Here is an 18,582-nt window from a genome sequence, read left to right on the forward strand (position 1 = left end):
TCCATCACCTATTTCACCCATATCCCCCTGCCCCCCGGTAGCTACCAGTTTGTTCTCTATAGTTAAAAGTCTGTTTCTTGGTTTTTAAACTTTTTTAAAAAAGCTGTGGGGAGGGGCGCCTGGGTGGCTCAGTCGTTAAGCGTTCAGCTCAGGTCATGGTCCGAGGGTCCTGGGATCGAGTCTCGTGTAGGGCTCCTTGCTTAGTGGGGAGTCTGCTTCTCCCTCTCCCTCTGCCTCCCTCTCCCTGCTTGCATTCTCTCTCTCTCTCTCAAATAAATAAATAAAATCTTAAAAAAAAAAAAAGCTGTAAGGGAATGATAAATCCCTAGAAATAGAGCTCCTAGGCCAAGGGGCAAATACATTATTTCTTCTTTTTTCTTTTCATTTTTAAAAATAGATTTAATTTCTAGAGCAGTTTTAGGTTCACAGCCAAATTGAATAGAAAGTACAGAGATTTCCCATATCCTTCTGTCCCAACACATGCACAGCCTCCCCCATTGTGGACATCCCCTATCAGAGTGGTAAACTTGTTATCAGTGAACCTACATTGATGCATCATTGTTACCCATGGTTCATAGTTTACATTAGGGCTCACTCTTGTGTTGTACATTCTGGAGGCTTTGACAAATGTATAATGACACGTATTCACTGTTGTAATATCATACTGAAAAGTTTCCCTGCCCTAAAAATTCTCTGTGATCTGCCTATGCGTCTCCCCCAACCCCATAACTCTTGGCAACTACTGATCTTTTTACTGTCTCCATAGTTTTGTCTTTTCCAGAACTGTCATGTAGCTGGAATGGTATAGTTTGTGGCCTTTTCAGATTGGCTTTTTTGACTTAATAATAATACACATTTATTTGAGTTTCCTCCATGTCTTTTTCATGGCTTGATGGCTCATTTTCTTTTTGGTGCCGAACAGCATTCCATTATCTGGACGGACTGCAGTGTGTTTAACCATCCACGTGCTGAAGGGCGTCTTGGTTGCTCCCAAGTTTTGGCATTTATGAATAAAGCTGCTATAACATGTATATGTGGGTTTTGGTGTGGACATAAGTTTTCAGCTATTTTGGGTAGATACCAAAGAGGAGGATCGCTGGATTGTATGTTAAGAATACATTTAATTTTGTAAGAAATTGCAAGACTATCTATTTGATTTGATTTGAGAGAGAGAGCACAAGTGATGGGGAGGGGGAGAGGGACCCTGGGATCATGAACTCTGCAGATGCTTAACTGACTGAACCACCCAGGCGCCTCCCCCCCTTTAAATTTTATTTATTTGAGAGAGAGCAAGACTGTCTTCTGAAGTGGCTATGCCATTTTGCATTCCTACCAGCAATGAATGAGAGTTCCTGTTGCTCTGTGTCCTTGTAAGTATTTGGTGTTACAAGTATTTTGGATTTTGGCCACTCTAAATAAGTGTATAGTTTATTTTCTTTTAAACTAAAAAAATAATACATATGCACAAGATAAAAATATTCTAATTCTCTCAAGTTAACCAGTGTTATGTTAATATTTGGGGTGTCTATTAGTCCCTATACACTTACTATTTTTTTTTAATGGTCATATAATATAGGTGTTTCATAGTTAAGCATTTCTAAACAGTGCTGTGAACATCATTAAAGTGGGGTGGCTGGGTCAAGTGATATGTACATTTGACACTTATAGATCTTTCCATGTGTCATCCGAAGAGTTAAAGGAGTGTGCCTCTTTTCCAAAATGTCCCCATCACTGGGTATATTAATTTTTTTCTTAAAATTTTTTAATAATTATTTTTAATTATAGTAAAATACAGTGTAAAATTTACCATCTTAACCATTTCTTTAATTCCAAGCAAATTTTATTGTGAAACTATAACAAGCAAATGAAATATGTTGATTTATATTTCCATCTTAACCATTTTTTTTTTTTTAAAGATTTTATTTATTTATTTGACAGAGACACAGCGAGAGAGGGAACACAAGCAGGGGGAGTGGGAGAGGGAGAAGCAGGCTTCCTGCTGAGCAGAGAGCCCGATGTGGGGCTCGATCCCAGGACCCTGGGATCACGACCTGAGCCGAGGGCAGACGCTTGACGACTGAGCCACCCAGGCGCCCCATCTTAACCATTTTTAAGTGTATAGTGTAATGGTATTAAGTAAATTCATACTGTTGTGCACCCAACCTCTAGAACTTTTTTTTTTTTTAAGATTTTATTTATTTATTTGTTGGGGGCGGGGAGTGAGCACACAAGTAGGTGGAATGGAAGGCAGAGGGAGAAGCAGGTGCCCCACTGAGCAGGGAGCCTGACGTGGGGCTTGATCCCAGGACCCTGGGACCATGACCTGAGCCAAAATCAAGAGTCGGACGCTTAACCGACTGAGCCACCCAGGCGTCCCTCTAGAATTCTTTTCATCTTGCAGAACTGAAACTCCGTACTCATTAAAGAACCCAAGTCTACATTTTTCCTCCCCCCAGCACCTGGCAGCCACCATTCTACTTTCTGACTCAGTGAATTTGACCACCCTGGGTACTTCATATAAGTGGAATTATACTATTTTGGTGACTGGCTTATTTCACTCAGCATAATGTCCTCAGGTTTCATCCCCATTGTAGCCTGTGTCAGTTTCCTTCATTTTTATGACTGAATAATACTCCACTATACGAATGGATAAGACCACATTTGTCTCTGTTTATCTGTTGATGGGCACTTGGGTTGTTTCTGCATTTTGGCTACCATGAATGCTGCTGCTGTGAATACGGGTGTGCGGATACCTCTTTGAGGACCTGCTTTCGTTTCTTTTGGGTACTCAGAAGTGGAATTGCTGGATTTGGTCATTTCTGTTTTTAAATTTTCTTGAGGCACCACCATCCTCAACACCACCTACGGAGGCTGTTACCATTTTACTCTCCCACCAACAGTGCACGGGCTCCAGTAGCTCCCCCTCCTCGTCAGGATTGTTATTTTCAGTTTGCTTGAGTTTTTTTTTTTTAATAGTATCTATTTTAATGGATGTGAGGTGGTGTCTCACTGTATGAGAATATTAATTGTTTTTTAAACTTTGCTGAACTGATAGAAAAGAATTTAATTACTACTGAGGTTGAGCATCTTCATATTTTGATCTTTTAATTCTTCTCTAAATAGCAGTTAAATCTTACCTTATTTTTTAATTTGTGTTTTAGAATTATATGTACTTAAATTTATTAACCTTATTTGTGGCTTCTAGCATACTGTCATGCTGAAAATGCCCCTCCCCTCCACATATTACAGACATAGATACCTACGTGTCTTCTGCCCTCCCCTCCTTCCTCCTCCCTCCTCATTACACCATTGTTCATCTGGAATTATTTAAATCTTTTCTCCTTTACTTATGTTAAACTTGTATGTCTACTTTGGTCTGTATCTGGACTCTTGATTTTGTTTCATTGATTTATCTGTTTCCTGATTTGTACCATTTTGATTCTTTTCAGTGTTTTTGGCTCATGTATTTATTTTTCTAGGTGAAGTTTAGGCTCATAGTTTCACATTCTCTCCAGAAGTATCTTGATTGGGGTTGTACTGAATCGAGCAGCTTTGTGTGCTTGGTACTATAGCAGGAGTGAGGGATTCGGGAAGCTTATACTCTAATGGAGAAAGAAGGGAAAATGAACATGTAAACAAGTAATTTATATGTATTTCCTCTAGTCCAGTTCTTTTTTGGATGCAAAAAGTTGAGGTCTAGAGAAGTTAAGTCAAATGCTTAAGATCCCACAGCTAATTAGTAGCCAAGTTTGGGCTAGATCTCTGGTCTCCAGATGGCATTTATTATACACATCTGCCTTCATGTGCTGCTTCATTTAATAAACTATAATTACATTCTTAAAACATTAATGATGTTACATGAGTTGCTTTGGGCTGTGTCTAAGTAAAACTTCAGGGAGAGATCCAACCTTTGGGGTATGCCTAGAAAATGTGCCTTGTAGAGACACCTTTCATGTAGAAGAAATATTTTCCTGGGTAGAAACAAGGGAAGCGTTGGAGCCGGCTGACTGCAGGGTAGAGTGTTGAGGAATAAGAGCTGGCTGGTGGGACAAGGTGCACACACACACTGCAGACAGGGGAAAGATGCATGTGCATTCGGACAGGCCTGAGGAGGTGGGGAGGAGATGCAGTGCTTTGTTTTGGAGACCTGCCTGGCTGTGACACGGGTTGTCCTCGGGGAGGTGAGAAGCAGTGAAACTGTATGTCAAGGCTCTTGACAGTCTTGTGGTTTAGTGAAGAGCTAGGGTAGAGGCAGTAAGTGTTGATCCATTGCAGCTGAGAGAAGTTGATGCCCTCACTAGGCCATTGCTTGTTAAAGAGAGGTTTGATTGGGGCGCCTGGGGGGCTCAGTCATTGAGCGTCTGCCTTCGGCTCAGGTCATGATCCCAGGGTCCTGGGATTGAGCCCCACATCGGGCTCCCTGCTCAGCGGGAAGCCTGCTTCTCCCTCTCCCACTCCCCCTGCTTGTGTTCCCTCACTTGCTGTGTCTCTCTCTGTCAAATAAATAAAAACTAAAAAAAGAGAGAGGTTTGATTGAAATTTGAGAAGTCACACTGGTAGTGTCAGGAGTGTGTGAACTTGCTCAGAGGAGATGGAGATCATAGAAATGTGAGGTTGGGTGGGTGTTGGGTGGCCTTGAACAGGCCTTTAATATTATTATTTTTTGAAATATTTCTACTTTCTTTTCCAGGTAAAAAAGCAGTAGTATTTCACATCTATTAGTTGATGGTTATTAAAACCCACCCATGATAAAATAGTTCTTGGTTTCAGGCTTCATTTTCTACCAAATTTTCATTGTTGCTCTTTAAAATGTATTTTTATTTAAATTAACATAATTAAATTTTAAAAAAATAAATTCAATTAATTAACATATAGTGTGTTACTGGTTTCAGAGGTAGAACCCAGTGATTCATCAGTCTTATATAACACCCAGTGCTCATCACATCACGTGCCCTCCTTAATGTCCATCACCCAGTTACCCCATCCTTCCACCCCTCTCCTCTAACAGACCTTTAAATAAGCAGAATACTATCATATCTAGGTGTACCTGTGCTACTCCATCAGTTCTTCCACACATTTTTATCGATACTTTCAAGGCACCTGTGATATGACATCATCTCCTTAGTCCCCTCTGTGATGTATGTAAGGTGCCCTCCTGCATGGATGCCCCCCTCTACTCCCATCTGTGAACATCCTCCCCACCCCATTTCAGGCTGCTCTTCCTTGGGGACTCCCTCCTCATCCCACTTGGTCTACACCCTGGATGCCTACCTGCTTGCCCCAACCTAATGGCTTTAGGACAGCCTGCTCTCTGGGGGGCAGCTGCTGCCCTGAGCGCGGACAGGCTACTCTGTCCTTACCCCTTGTGGCCCTACCGTTACACGCAGACCCAGCCAAGGTCTGAACTGTGGAGAGAAGCAGCTGAACGTTAGCAAAACAAAGTGGACATGTTAGTAGCAAAAATCTCAAAAAGTTGTTTTTTTTGTTTGTTTTTTACTGGATAGTCTTGTCTTCTTTGAAATGTATAGTTAGGCCAGATCTTATTCCAAGTCTGGGTTCACTTCATTGCTTTAATGAAAAAAAAAAAAAAAAAAGTTTACCAAAGCAGGTGCGGTCAAATGTAATACAGAACTGTGGCCTGAAAGAGCTCTTAGAAGGCAGTTTCAGGAGAGAGGATGGGTTAGGAAAGGGGGTAATCTGAGGATGGTTTTTGTTGTTTGACTCACCTATAAGAGGCAAATTGGAGCCAGAGGACAAGCCGGTGGACAGCCATGCCCACTGTGGGTCATTTCCTGAAGAAGCAAATTTCCTAGACTCAGCTGCACTTGCCTTGGGTGTAGAAATTTGCAAGGTAACTTTGGCTGTTGGGAATCAGTGAAACAGATGGTCCTGCTCAATTATGCATCATGTACTTTATAGGTTATATATAATCAGTACTTCTGCAGTTATTTAAGTGTTTGATTGCATTTTATTTTTATTGTATAGAAATGAGGAGAAACTGGTACAGTGGTAAGCACAAATCTCAATGTTAAAATGGACATAGATGGAAATCATTAGCTATGGCAGAGACCGTCAAGCTGGATGATTTTTTTTTTTAAGCTGGCTAATGATAAATTAACATATACAATATGCTAGACATACAGAATTGAAAGATGTGTCAAAAGGCAAAGTCAAATTAGAGATTTTAAAACAAGTTGTAGCTTTCTTGGAATGAGAACCTTCCTTAGACCTGCAACATACACAAACGTTTCTATGTTAGGACATTTGACTTCAGAACACATTTTCAAGATTATATTGTGTGCGAAAGTTTCATAGATATACAGTAAATTTTTTAACATTCATATAAATACATAGTACATGTCAAGAATCTCTAAAACAGGGGCACCTGGGTGGCTCAGTTGGTTAAGCGACTGCCTTCAGCTCAGGTCATGATCCCAGGGTTGTGGGATCGAACCCTGCATCGGGCTCCCTGCTTGACAGGGGGCCTGCTTCTCATTCTCCCTCTGCCTTTCCCACTGCTTGTGCTCTCCTGCTCTCTCTCTGCCAAATAAATAAATAAAATCTTAAAAAAAAAAAAAAAAAATCTCTAAAATGTTCCAGTGCCTTTCCAGTTCAGTATAAAAATCAGAAGACCTTTGGGCGCCTGGGTGGCTCAGTCGTTAAGCATCTGCCTTCAGCTCAGGTCATGATCCCAGGGTCCTGGGATCGAGCCCCGCATCGGGCTCCCTGCTTGACAGGGGGTCTGCTTCTCCCTCTCCCGCTCCCCCTGCTTGTGTTCCCTCTCTCACTGTCTCTCTGTCAAATAAATAAAATCTTTAAAAAAAACCAAAAAAAAGAAGACCCGACAGTTGGCCACAAGACCCTACATGGTCTGACCCCACTTCTGCCCTCCTGAGTCCACCCAAAACGTGCTCCCTAGAGCCTTTTCTGTTCCTTTGTCTGCAATAGTCTTTTCCCAAATGTCTGCATGGCCCCCTCAGTCCCTCCCGGTCATTGCTTATTCGTCAGTATCAGCGGCTTCCCTTGACCACACTGTGAAATAGAGATTACTGCTGCCTCTTACTTACCTTGCTTCATTGCCTTCGTTTCATTTATCGTCACCGGACGTAGTATTTTTTTTACTTTGTCTCCCTCTACTAAAAACTGATGGGGAACTTGGTATGTTTGCTCAGCTGTCAATCCTCTCAGCACATGGTGGATATAATAAATACTTGTCCGGTGAATGAGAAAATGATGGGGATGTGGACACTCCTCTGTATGGAGATTTGCAAATACAGGCTTTTCAGCTCCCTGTTCTGCATCTTGGGTCATCTGGAATCCTCCAACATTTTCTTTTCTGCCACTCGCCTAGTGACCATTCATTTACTCAGTAAATATTTGAGTGATACATATGTGCCAGGCACTGGGGGAATATAAGAATGAACAGTCTGACAAGTCCCTGTCCAAGTGTAGCTTATGGTCTGATGGGAACCTGTCCTGGTCATTGACAGGAGGGAGAAGTGAACTTAAAATTCTTAACCTGTTAGGTCTTTGACTGGAATTTGTGCAGGGGTAAGGATAGGATAAGCTAATACTGGCCTTGGTTTTCAGCTTTTTATAAGTAAATGGCTTTCAGAGAGCTTGATAATTGTGATTAAAATGATGTTTTTTAGCGTGTGAAAATTATTTTTGTCATTTTTATTAAGTGTTTTAGAGTTAGGTCAATGTTCAGAGCTGGATTTACAGCCTGTAGTTGAAGCCCTCCACTAAAAATCAAGGGTTGCCTTCCCCTTTCATCATGCCAGTGTGTCTTATCTTCATCCTTTTATACTTAAAGAATTTCATCTTGTTACAATTTATTTATCGTTTCTGTTCACAATGGACATTTGCTTCCAGTTTTTTATTTCTATGACTGTTACTAGGAACTTTCTGTGACTTGGTTCTTGATATCCATCGAGAATGTAGATACTCAGCTATGAGAGATCAATGCCAAATTATTTTCCAAAGTGGTGAAACTGGTTCATACTGCTACCAATAAAATGCAAAATTTATGTGCTCCGTGTCCTCACCAGTAATTGCTATTGTTGGACTTACACATTTTAGACAATCCAGTGATTGTACCACTGTTTCTCACGTCAAGGAATTTTGCTGTTTTTGTTAGGTGTAATAATGGTATTGTGGTTCTATTAAAAAAATATGTCCACTTTTCTTGGTCCACATTTTTAAAAAGATGTGTATTGGTTATATATAGAGATAACTAGTATTTACTTTAAAATTCTTGAGCACAATGTAAAGCACATTTTGGGGTCCACGGCCAGATTGGAATACGGACCCAGGTTATTGTTTAAATGTTGAATTTACTGTTCTGTGGTTATGTAAGAGAACGTACCTACTCTTAGAAGATATGTGCTGAGTATTTAAGAGTACAGGGTATAATTATGGTAGTCTCAAATGGTTCAGAAAAGAAATTACACATAAACACACAAGCTTGTTTTTATTATTAAAAATAGCCTAGAACTCCTTTACCTCATCACATGGGTATAGCCACTATTAAAATTTTGCTTTCATGTCTTTATGCTTCTGCACACTCTGGATTTAAGCACAGATGGGTCACACTGTAAATAATAGTTTATCAACTTTAATTTTCCTATAATTAAACATTAAACTGAGTATTGATCCCTGAATATCCCATCATATAGCCTTATTTATTTATTTATTTATTTAACATATAATGTATTATTTGTTTCAGGAGTACAGGTCTGTGATTCATCAGTCTTACACAATTCACAGCGCTTACCATAGCACATACCCTCCCCAATGTCCATCACCCAGCCCCCCATCCCTCCCACCCCCCTCCACTCCAGCAACCCTCAGTTTATAGCTTAATTTATTTAACCATGTCCCCATTCTTGAATATTTCCATTTTTTCAAATTTTCCATACTAAAAATAACAAATGGGTAAGCAGGAATTTATAATGTCCTTTTCCAGTAGAAAAGGAAGCCTCCCTTGATTCTGCAGATCAGGTTTCCCAGGTAAGTGCACTCATAGTTCTTTTTCTCTGACACTTATGACGATTGGAGTTAATTATTTGTGTAATTATTTCTGTCTCCAGCCAGACTGAATTCTGTGAAGGCAGGCTGTTTTAATTGTGGCTGTAAAAGCAGCACTGGGCACACAGTAGGCCTGAAAGATTTGTTGAATCAGTGGAGAATGGTTAAATATAAGTATAGTAATTATAAAATGTCACCTTTCTGCCACTTAATTGGAAATGTTGGGTTTCTTTACTGGATGAAGATACCCCCACCCTCACCCCTGCCACCCCCACAAGATTCAAACATTGAAAGTGGGTAGGACTTAGAGTGGGAAAGCCCACCCCCTCCCAACAAACATGCCATTGTCCCCTCCCCCCATTCTCACTATACCACTGTGCAGTTGACCTTCCATTTTCAGAGCTCGAGAAACCAGGGCCCACAGAGGAGAAGTGGCCTTTCTTCAAGTCTGTGGGAGTGGTGGGCAGAGCCTTGTGTCCCTGTGCCCGTCCTAGAACCCAGACTCCCTCTGTGTTTCCCTTGGCTGTTTTCGTCTCACTTAGGAATCCCTTTTTTCTGCATTCTTGTACACAATGGGTTGTACTAAGGGAAGGACCATTGTATATGTAGGGTGGCAAAGGCAGGGTTAAAGGACAAATGTCCCTATAATTTGAGGTTTGTAGACCAATCTGTGAGGAGTCACTAGGATTTGCAGGCTTATAAATCCTTCTGACCACCTCCCCCTCTGCAGGATGGGAGTTTGAAGTGGGTAATTTATTTAATCTACTTATTTTTAAAGATTTTATTTATTTATTTGAGAGAGAGACAGAGCATGAGCAGGGGGGAGGGGCAGAGGGAGAGGGACAAGCCGACTCCCTGCTGAGTGTGGAACGTGATGCTGATCTGGATCCCAGGACCCTGAGATCATGCCCCAAGCTGAAGTCAGACACTTAACCGACTGAGCCACGCAGGCGCCCCTGAAGTCGGTAATTTAAAAGAGAACTTCTGTATAGTCGCTGAAAGGAATTTTTTTTTGCATGATTGAAATTCACAAACCTCCTTTCTATATAGTAGTAACATAAAAAGCACATTTCTTCCTGTTTCTGTTGTCCTGATAGTGTCTAATCTTTTTAATACTAAATTTAAAAATTTTGTGCTTGTTGAGGTGCTTTTTATCACATTAAAATGAGGAATGTTATCAAACTCATGTTCTTCACACATTAATATTATGCTCTAATTCACTCAGAATCATCTGGGGGCATTGAAAGCAAACCAAAACATCTTGAGTGTAGTCAGTTCTTTCCTTGAGCTAGGTGTGTTTGATTTTCTGAAAAATCACCAAGCTGGGCCTTTATGTGTGTGCTTTTCTCTGTGCCCATCATACTTTATAAAAACTATATATACATGAAGTACACACATCCACGCACATAAATATACATGCATAAACTTACATACGTGTACACACATGTATATAAACGAAGGAGGGTGGAGCCCAAGAATCAGTATTTCAAAGTTTACCATCTGGTTCTCATCAGTTAGGATTGGGAACTTCTGGACTGGGGCACAGCTCTCCTGGGATTCAAGGACTGGGTGTCTCTTGATAAAGCTAATTCTGTGGTTGTGAAGTGCACCCTACCCCATCTCTAATTGAATCTCACACATGTTTATGGAGGAATTCATTTTAGTAATACTTCATATTTGTATATCTTGGCTGCTTTACTACTTTGTAAAGGGTTTGAGCAGGATATCTTACCTCACTCTTGTCAAATAGGTGAGGAAATGGGTTTAGCTCGCAAGTTCCTGATAGAAAGCAAGGACGCAAGGCTCTTTTCACTGTTGCCTGCTGTGAATTTATGGGTGAATCTACAGTGTGTTCCCCTCTCTCCTTTTATTGTCAGGGAATGTTGCCTTTAGTTAAGGGAGATGCAGACCTTGTTTGGAGCACGGTTCCTTCCTTCAGCTCATACTGTAAACGGAAAACATGGGTGAGAGCAAATGAAATCATTTTGAGTACACAGTTGCCTGCCTAGGGACTTAGCTGTCAGGTGAGAGATGCAAGGCGATAGTGTGTCACTATGCTGATTGATTCTTTACCATTGGCCTTGCACATTTTGAAGAGAAAGGTAGTTATTGTTTTAATTACAACTAAATGTCATTCTAGTGATGATCATTTTGTAAAATACAGGATATCCTACCTGTGCCATTCTGGAAGGCTCACAAGTGTTTGAGGACTGGAGTAAAGGTGGATTATTTATCCATTTTAGAGCATGCACATGAGCCAGAGGGGCGGGGGGGGGGGAGAAAATTTTTTTTTTTTTAAAGATTTTATTTGAGAGAGAGAGAGCGACAAAGAGTATGAGTGGGGAGGAGAAGAAGGAGGCTCCCCACTGAGCAGGGAGCCCGATGTGGGACTCGATCCCAGGACCCTGGGATCATGACCTGAGCCGAAGGCAGACGCCCAACCGACTGAGTCACCCAGGCGCCCAGAAATTTTTTTTTTAAGATTGATTTATTAGTGCGCGCATGTGCACATATGCGCGGCGGGGAGTAGGGAGCAGAGGGAGAGGGAAAATCTCAAGCTGACTCAGTGGAGCCCTGCCTGAGGCTCGATCTCATGACCCCGAGATTATGACCTGAGCCCGAATCAAGAGTTGAACCCTTAACCAGCTGAGCCACTTAGGCGCCCCCTCCCCAAGTTTTTTAATTACTCATAAAATGTTAGCCCTGGAACCACTTTTAAGATCATGATAGTCAGTCGACTCTTCTGATGAGGAAAGGAGGCACAGAGGCGGGGGTGGAACTTAGCCACAGTCATACTAGTGGATACTGGCAGGGACGGGGAATACAGAAATGCAGATTAGGTAGGAATAGATGCCAGAAACTGAATTTAAATACGTGTAGCTTGGGAGGGTGTTCATATTACTTACTTCCACTTGATCAGATAGTCTATGAGACTGGGTTGGATTTTGTAGTAAAATTTACTGGAGAGCCTGCAGGGGTGCTTTTTCTATAAAGTGGGATTTTGACGAAACTACATTAGGAAACAGAATTTTCATAAAGTGCATTTTATTACTGACTAGGAAGGACTGGTTCATTATATTGTATTCTTGCAGAGTCTCTGCGGCTTATCTTGTTTCTTGTGGGGGCCCCCCCCAGATATTCAGAGGGATCATTGAAATGTTAACTGTAGTAATATCTATGCCCACCAGGTGGCATAATTGCTTTACTTAAATGATTTAAGCTCATTTCCATTCTCAGTGAGTTACAGTGATAACTCATTTCTTATTTTAATAATAAAAGGAGATGCCATGATATTTATCATATTCCTAAAGAAAATTTTGGTATTCTCAGTTTGAGTTATGAGAGAGAAATTGGTGCCACGTTCCTTTGTAGTACTGATGCTACTTCAAGTGTTAGGATAATAAAATTTTTTTTAAACTGTATTGAGGTTATAGCTTTGTCCTTAACCCACCTTATGGTGTCAGCCTCTTGCTCTGAATAGAATATGCAAGATCACAAGGTGTCCTGAGTCTCTGCAGTGTCTAGAGGAGGGAGGAGTGGGGGAGCTCAGGTTACTGTGGCAACTTTCATCTGCATTTTTCCCTTTTTTGCAGTTGAGTTTGAGACTCTCACTAATGGAACTGAAGACATTTAGTTCATCGGATAGAAACAAGAATATAGAAGCAAATGATGCCTATTGCAAGGCAGCCTTTTGCCTGTTAACCTTGCTTTCCATCACTTCCGTCATCAACCCCCGTTTTATTTTCTTAACTCTATTCAGGCGACATAGACAATATTGGTTAGTCTTGCTCAGTTCTCTGTACCATGGAGACTGTTCTTATCTGAGTGCCCTTCTCCCACCGTGTCCTTTACTCAAGAGGTAGGATAGCATATAGTGGTTTAATATCACGGGTCCTGTGGTCAGACACTCTGCGTGTATATAAGTCCTATTTCTGCTATTTACCAGCTGTGTCACTTGGCCAAATTACTTAACTTCTCTGAGCCTCAGTTTCTTTATTTATGAATGGGAGTGATAATAGAATTATTGGAGAGGATTAAAAAGATAATCCTTGTAAAGAGCTTAGAACAGTGGCTGGCACATAGTAAATTCTCAAATATTAGCTATTGTTATTAATCAATATAGCTGTTGAATCTTCAGGAAGCTTATCTTGATTTAACATCATTACCATCATTATTTACTGATTATTTTGGATTCCCATGCTAGTCTACATCTGTACTGTTACTTTATGTATTTCTGTTCTCTGTTACTTGTGTATTGTTTCAAGCTAGTTTCTTCTGTATTTTGGCCTGCTACTTAGTACAGTATTCTGTACAGAGTAAGGGTAGTTCAATAAGTGTTTGACTAGGCTTTAGGAATTTTGTAAAGTTTCTTTCTTCTTTCTTACTGTTTTTTTTGTTTTGTTTTTTTTAGGAATTTTATAAATTTTCTTGATGAATCTCACATTCTCCCTTTAAGTGATGTTATGCCAAAACATAACTCACTTACCTGTGCTTTCCGTAATGCTAAGTTCTTGTCAAAAAAGCCAGTGGTTTGTACAGTCTGTGTACTCCTTAAAGAATCGGAGTGATACATGACTTTATCCGTCATAATTTAAGATCAGATAGTTCTCTTTGGTCGTTTCCATAGGATATTCAAGTTTTTAAAAATACCGCATTATAGGGGCGCCTGGGTGGCTCAGATGGTTGGGTGTCTGCCTTCGCCTCACGTCATGATCCCGGGGTCCTGGGTTCGAGCCCCGCAGCGGGGAGCCTGCTTCTTCCTCTCCCTCTGCTTCTCCCTCTCTCTCTGTATCTCTGTGTCTCGAATAAATAAATTAAAAAAAAAAATCTTAAAAAAAAATCAGTTTTTAAAAAAATACCGCATTATACATTTTTAAAATTTTTTAAAAAAGATTTATTAAAGAGCATGCGAGTGGGGGAAGGGGCAGAGGGAGAGGGAGAGACAGAATCTTAAGCAGACTCCCCGCAGAGCACGGGGCCTATGCAGGGCTTGACCTCAGGACCCTGAGATCATGACCTGAGCAGAAATCAGGAGTTGGACACTTAACTGACGTGGTCACCCAGGTGCCCCTGGAATTGTTTTTTTAAAGGAGAGTATACTTAGTGACTGATCTTTCTGCTTCTCACCGACAGATGAGAATGTCAGCTCAGCTTCTTCTTGCACCCAGATGACTGCCTGGTTCTGTCCCCTGTGCCCAAGTTGGGGAAGGCTGGCGGATATAAATGACGGGGCCGTAGAAACGTCCCGGCATTTCCTTAAGCCACGTGGACTTTGTGCATTGTCCTAATCACAGCTTGATGACTCTCTGCCTGGAATGACTCCTCACTGCCAGATTGGGACTGACTCTGGTTAACCTTTAATTTCTTAGAGATGAAATCAGGATCCCTGTTGCCAGAGATGAGAAAGTACTGGAAAAATCCCCAAGGAACCCTGTGTTCTTTGTTTTAGAGCTGTTGGTCTCAAGTAGCTTGTATTTCTCTTGTGTCCCTTCCTGTTTCATCTTTCATCCACAGCCTGAAGTATCTGGTCATCCTTTGTTTTTATGAAGGCATGTGGGAGTGGATTTTACTGTCTTAGGTTGAAAGCTTATTTTTGCTTAAGGAAAGCATGTGGGAAGTTTTGAAAATGCACACGTTCCATTTTCATCATGCCCTACTGGCAACTACTGGCATGCGCTCTGTAAAGGAGCAGGGTAGGTGGTAGAGAAGACGGGAGTCTAAAAACTGTGGTGGGAAGCCCTGTCCCCCTGATCGTGAAAGGGAACGAGAGCTGAGGACTATCTATATACAGTAGGGAGGCAGTCAGAGACCAGGCTGTAAGCAGCATCCTTTGTGCAAGCACATGGCTTGGTTTCTGAATTCACTCCAGACGAAAACATTGCGGAAGGACTTCTACTCTGCTGTTTTTCAGATAGGTGATGACGCAGCTTTACTGGGGAGAGCTCCTTCCTGGGAAGGTCAGGAAAGTTGCTAAAGGTAACACAGTTTAAACTGTAGTTCTTACTTATACATCACGCACCACTGTCTGTCAGCTCGTTTTGTCTGAGACAGAGCCAAGACTGGACCTCCATCTTTCTTAACCACATCGCTAAGCTCTACCGCCTCTCACCTTGCTAGAAAAGAGCCTTTCTTTTCAGTGACACTCTACACATCACAGCACCCCTAGCATTCATTTAGCAAACTATTTAATCTCTGTTGGACATTGGGGACAATAAAAAGAATGAAAAATTGTATTTTTGCCAGTGGGTATCAGATGGTAATTCTTTGGCAAGTTGCAAGCCTCCCCATGTTTGAACTTACTGGGGTCACACCTTCAGGGCACCTGGTAGAGATACCAAGTGACTTCCCGTAAGTGGTTCTGATAGAATTCTTTCTTCCTTTGCTTTAGATTTGATTCCTCAGGCTAGTCTCCAAGAAAATCTAAAAGAGGTGTGATTTTTAAAGGTACCTAGTAAGAATACCTTGCTGTTTACAACATGGAAAATGTTCTGTCCAAACTTAGCTGCAACACTCGGAATTTTACTCTTCCTACCACCAGCTAATTTTTATGTTAGAAAGCAAAGAAGCAGATGAAAATAGAGTAGCATCCAAAGACTGCTTTGGTTCTGCATGTAATTTTTAAGCTAAATCTGGTTGGAGACCTGGGGACAGGCTTACTGGCCCTGCTGCTGACGGAGCAGATCGCGTCTGCCCCCTTGGTCGGCCTGTGCGGGCAGCTGCTGGCGGGTCACGTGACTGCAGGGGGGCCGCGCACGCGTCACACGTCCCTCACTCAGCTGAGGGGAGTAATAGCGTCTGGAAATGTGTGTGCTTGCAGAGTTGAGGTTGGACAGCAGAAGTTTGAGGTTCATTTACCAAATATCTATTAAAAGAAACCACCCTTAGAGCAGACCCTCTCCGGGGTTGACCCTCAGTTCACCGTAGATTGTTTTTCTCTTCTCCCCTGACATAGCCTTGGCTTGAACACACCTCATTACTTAGTTTTTATCATCTGACCTGCAGTCCATCCCTCAGGGTCTAGTGTGTTGCCGTGTGCATCTTGGTCTCCTCCAGTGTGCATCTCCACGTCTGCCACACCTGGAGAGTGAGGCTGAGGGTCTCCAGAGAGAGGCACAGGCCAATGGGAAACTACTGTTTGTTTTAGACAGTTCTGTGCTAGTTGGGTTTTTTTTTTTAATTTTTTGTTTTTGGTGGTTGGTTTTTGTTTTGTTTTGTTTTTGCTTTTGGGGGTTTTTTGGGAGCCTGTGTTATTTTTTGTAATTTATCAAAAAAAAAAAAAGCTATACAGGAATACAATGAAGTGTTGTTATTGATTGCTAGTCTCTTTTATTCCTGGAAAAAAGACTAGAAAATGTAGAGAGGAAGTAACTTTGGGGGTGTGTTAACTTCTCCTGGAGATTGAGTCCATCAGTTTTCCTTGGCGTTACCCTTAGTGCTTAGAGTCGGCGCTTGTCGCCTCGTGTTGGGGTTTGGAAGCAAATACCAGGCGCTGGTTCGTGTAATTCATCTCTTAGATTTTTTTAATATGAAGATAAGTGGCTTGTTGTTCAGCTTTGGCTGAGACTAAAAACAAACCCCCAATTTTAATACTTCTTTTAATTATCTTTCAGAGTAGCAAAATAATATTTATCATAGGAAATTTAAGTAGAAGCAAGTTAAAAAAAAAAAAAGGAAGAATCATAGTCTTCCCATCCAGAGCCAAGTACTGTTAATACTTGAGTATATTTTGAGCCATTCCTCTGTGGGATTTATATATGTAAGATCCGTAATGGACTTTGTCTGTTCTTTATTTTTATTCCTGTGCATGGCAGGCCTGAAACATATATACAACTCTAGTGCTCCTAGACTGTTGTTTCCTGCCCCTCCGTTTGTTTATTGGCCTCTTGTCTTGTTTTTCAGTAGATGAATACATTGCCATCGCTAAAGAGAAGCATGGGTACAACATGGAACAGGTAATGACGTGGTTTTCTTTTGTTGTTCAGGATGAGTTTTTTATTTTTAAAGGGGGAGGGGTTGTAGCTAACCTGTTAAATTGTTCGTGTTCTGTGTGTTGAGTAGCAGTGCAAATTTTTGGTGGTCACTAGCAAATTGAGGCTCCAGCCCCCTTTTGTGCTTGAGATGAGTATTAGAGGAGCCTTTGGTTTGAAAAGCATCTGCGTCTTTCTGCGGGTTTGTAGATCTATGGCACCTGTAACTCCAGAGTAGCCCCGGGGTGCCCAGATACCTGGGCATGAGGCTTCCCTATTTGAATACATGGTGTGTTTGTCGTTTGTGTGTTTGTGAGTTGGCTTTTTTCCTGACCCCGTGTTGTCACACTCAGACCCACACAGACTCACAGTGTTTTCATATCAGTTCTTTTGAATCACTTTCAGGTTGTGAAATTGGACTAAGGTTTTCTTTTAAAAATTGCTTGGAACCTATTAATGAGAAATATATGAAATTAATTTTGCTCAAAGTGTGATAATAATCCTGTGTCAGCCTTATTTCTAATTACTGTTTTAAAAGTAAGTATATTAAGTTGGATTAGTGCTTTGGCATTGATCTAGGTATTAAAACCTGTAAGTTTCTAGCATTTATCCTCATGACTGAGGGTACCACTAAGTTACATTATATAGAATTTGACTCCTTCTTTTAGCCCTGGTCTTACTTTTAATTATTCCACCCTGGTAGAATTTGTTAGGAAAGCCAATTACAATGAGATAGTTCCAGAATCTTTCAAAGCAAGAGATGTATGCTTTCTCTTTTTCCAAACCCTACTCATGAACTTCACGAAGTTGCTCAGATCACCAATTTTTTTTTTAAGATTTTATTTTTTATGTAATCTCTACACCCAATGTGGGACTCAAACTCACAACCCCGAGATCAAGAGTCGCATGCTCCACTGACTGAGCCAGTTAGGCGCCCCAAACATCACCAATTATAAATTCTATTTAGAAAGTGTAAAAATTACTCAGCAGTTGGGCATCTGGCTGGTTCGGTCGAAAGGGCATGGGACTCTTAATCTCAGGGTTGTGAGTTTGAGCCACCACGTTGGGTGTAGAGATTACTTAAAAATAAAAATAAAACCTTAAAAAAAATTGGTGATTGCTAAATATACTTGTATGAATTTTTAAGGATTCTGATCTTCAAAAGTATGATCATTCTCACTTTGGAGTTATAGAAAGTTTTCTCAGGAAAAAATTGCTGAATTCTCTCTCTTTTTTCCAGTTTGTCCCTCACCCATTTGAATATTTTCTCCCTTCTGAGCTACCAAAAAAAAAAAAAACACCATAAAACAAAACTATTTTTGAGCTTTTTCGGCAAAAGAATAACAGAACGATTACTTTTTAAAAAAATTTTTAGGGGCACCTGGGTGGCTCAGTCATTAGGCGTCTGCCTTTGGCTCGGGTCATGTTCCCAGGGTCCTGGGATCGAGCCCCGCGTCAGACTCCCTGCTCCGTGGGAAGCCTGCTTCTCCCTCTCCCACTCCCCCTGCTTGTGTTCCCTCTCTTGCTGTGTCTCTGTCAAATAAATAAATAAAATCTTTAAAAAAAATTTTTTTTAGAAGATTTA

The 18,582-nt window shown here is 41.1% G+C and overlaps 1 protein-coding gene across 1 annotated transcript in view; it reads left to right on the forward strand.

Moving 5' to 3' along the window:
• Nucleotides 1–18,582, forward strand: part of RCOR1 (REST corepressor 1) — a 115,031-nt gene that overhangs the window by 74,600 nt on the left and 21,849 nt on the right. Inside the window, exon 4 of the mRNA XM_078054246.1 lies at nt 16,930–16,982. Coding sequence (XP_077910372.1) covers nt 16,930–16,982 — 53 coding nt within the window. The remainder of the gene's footprint in view (nt 1–16,929; nt 16,983–18,582) is intronic.

This window comes from Halichoerus grypus, chromosome 8 (assembly GCF_964656455.1).
Source record: "Halichoerus grypus chromosome 8, mHalGry1.hap1.1, whole genome shotgun sequence".
In the NCBI taxonomy this organism is placed as follows: Eukaryota; Metazoa; Chordata; class Mammalia; order Carnivora; family Phocidae; genus Halichoerus; species Halichoerus grypus.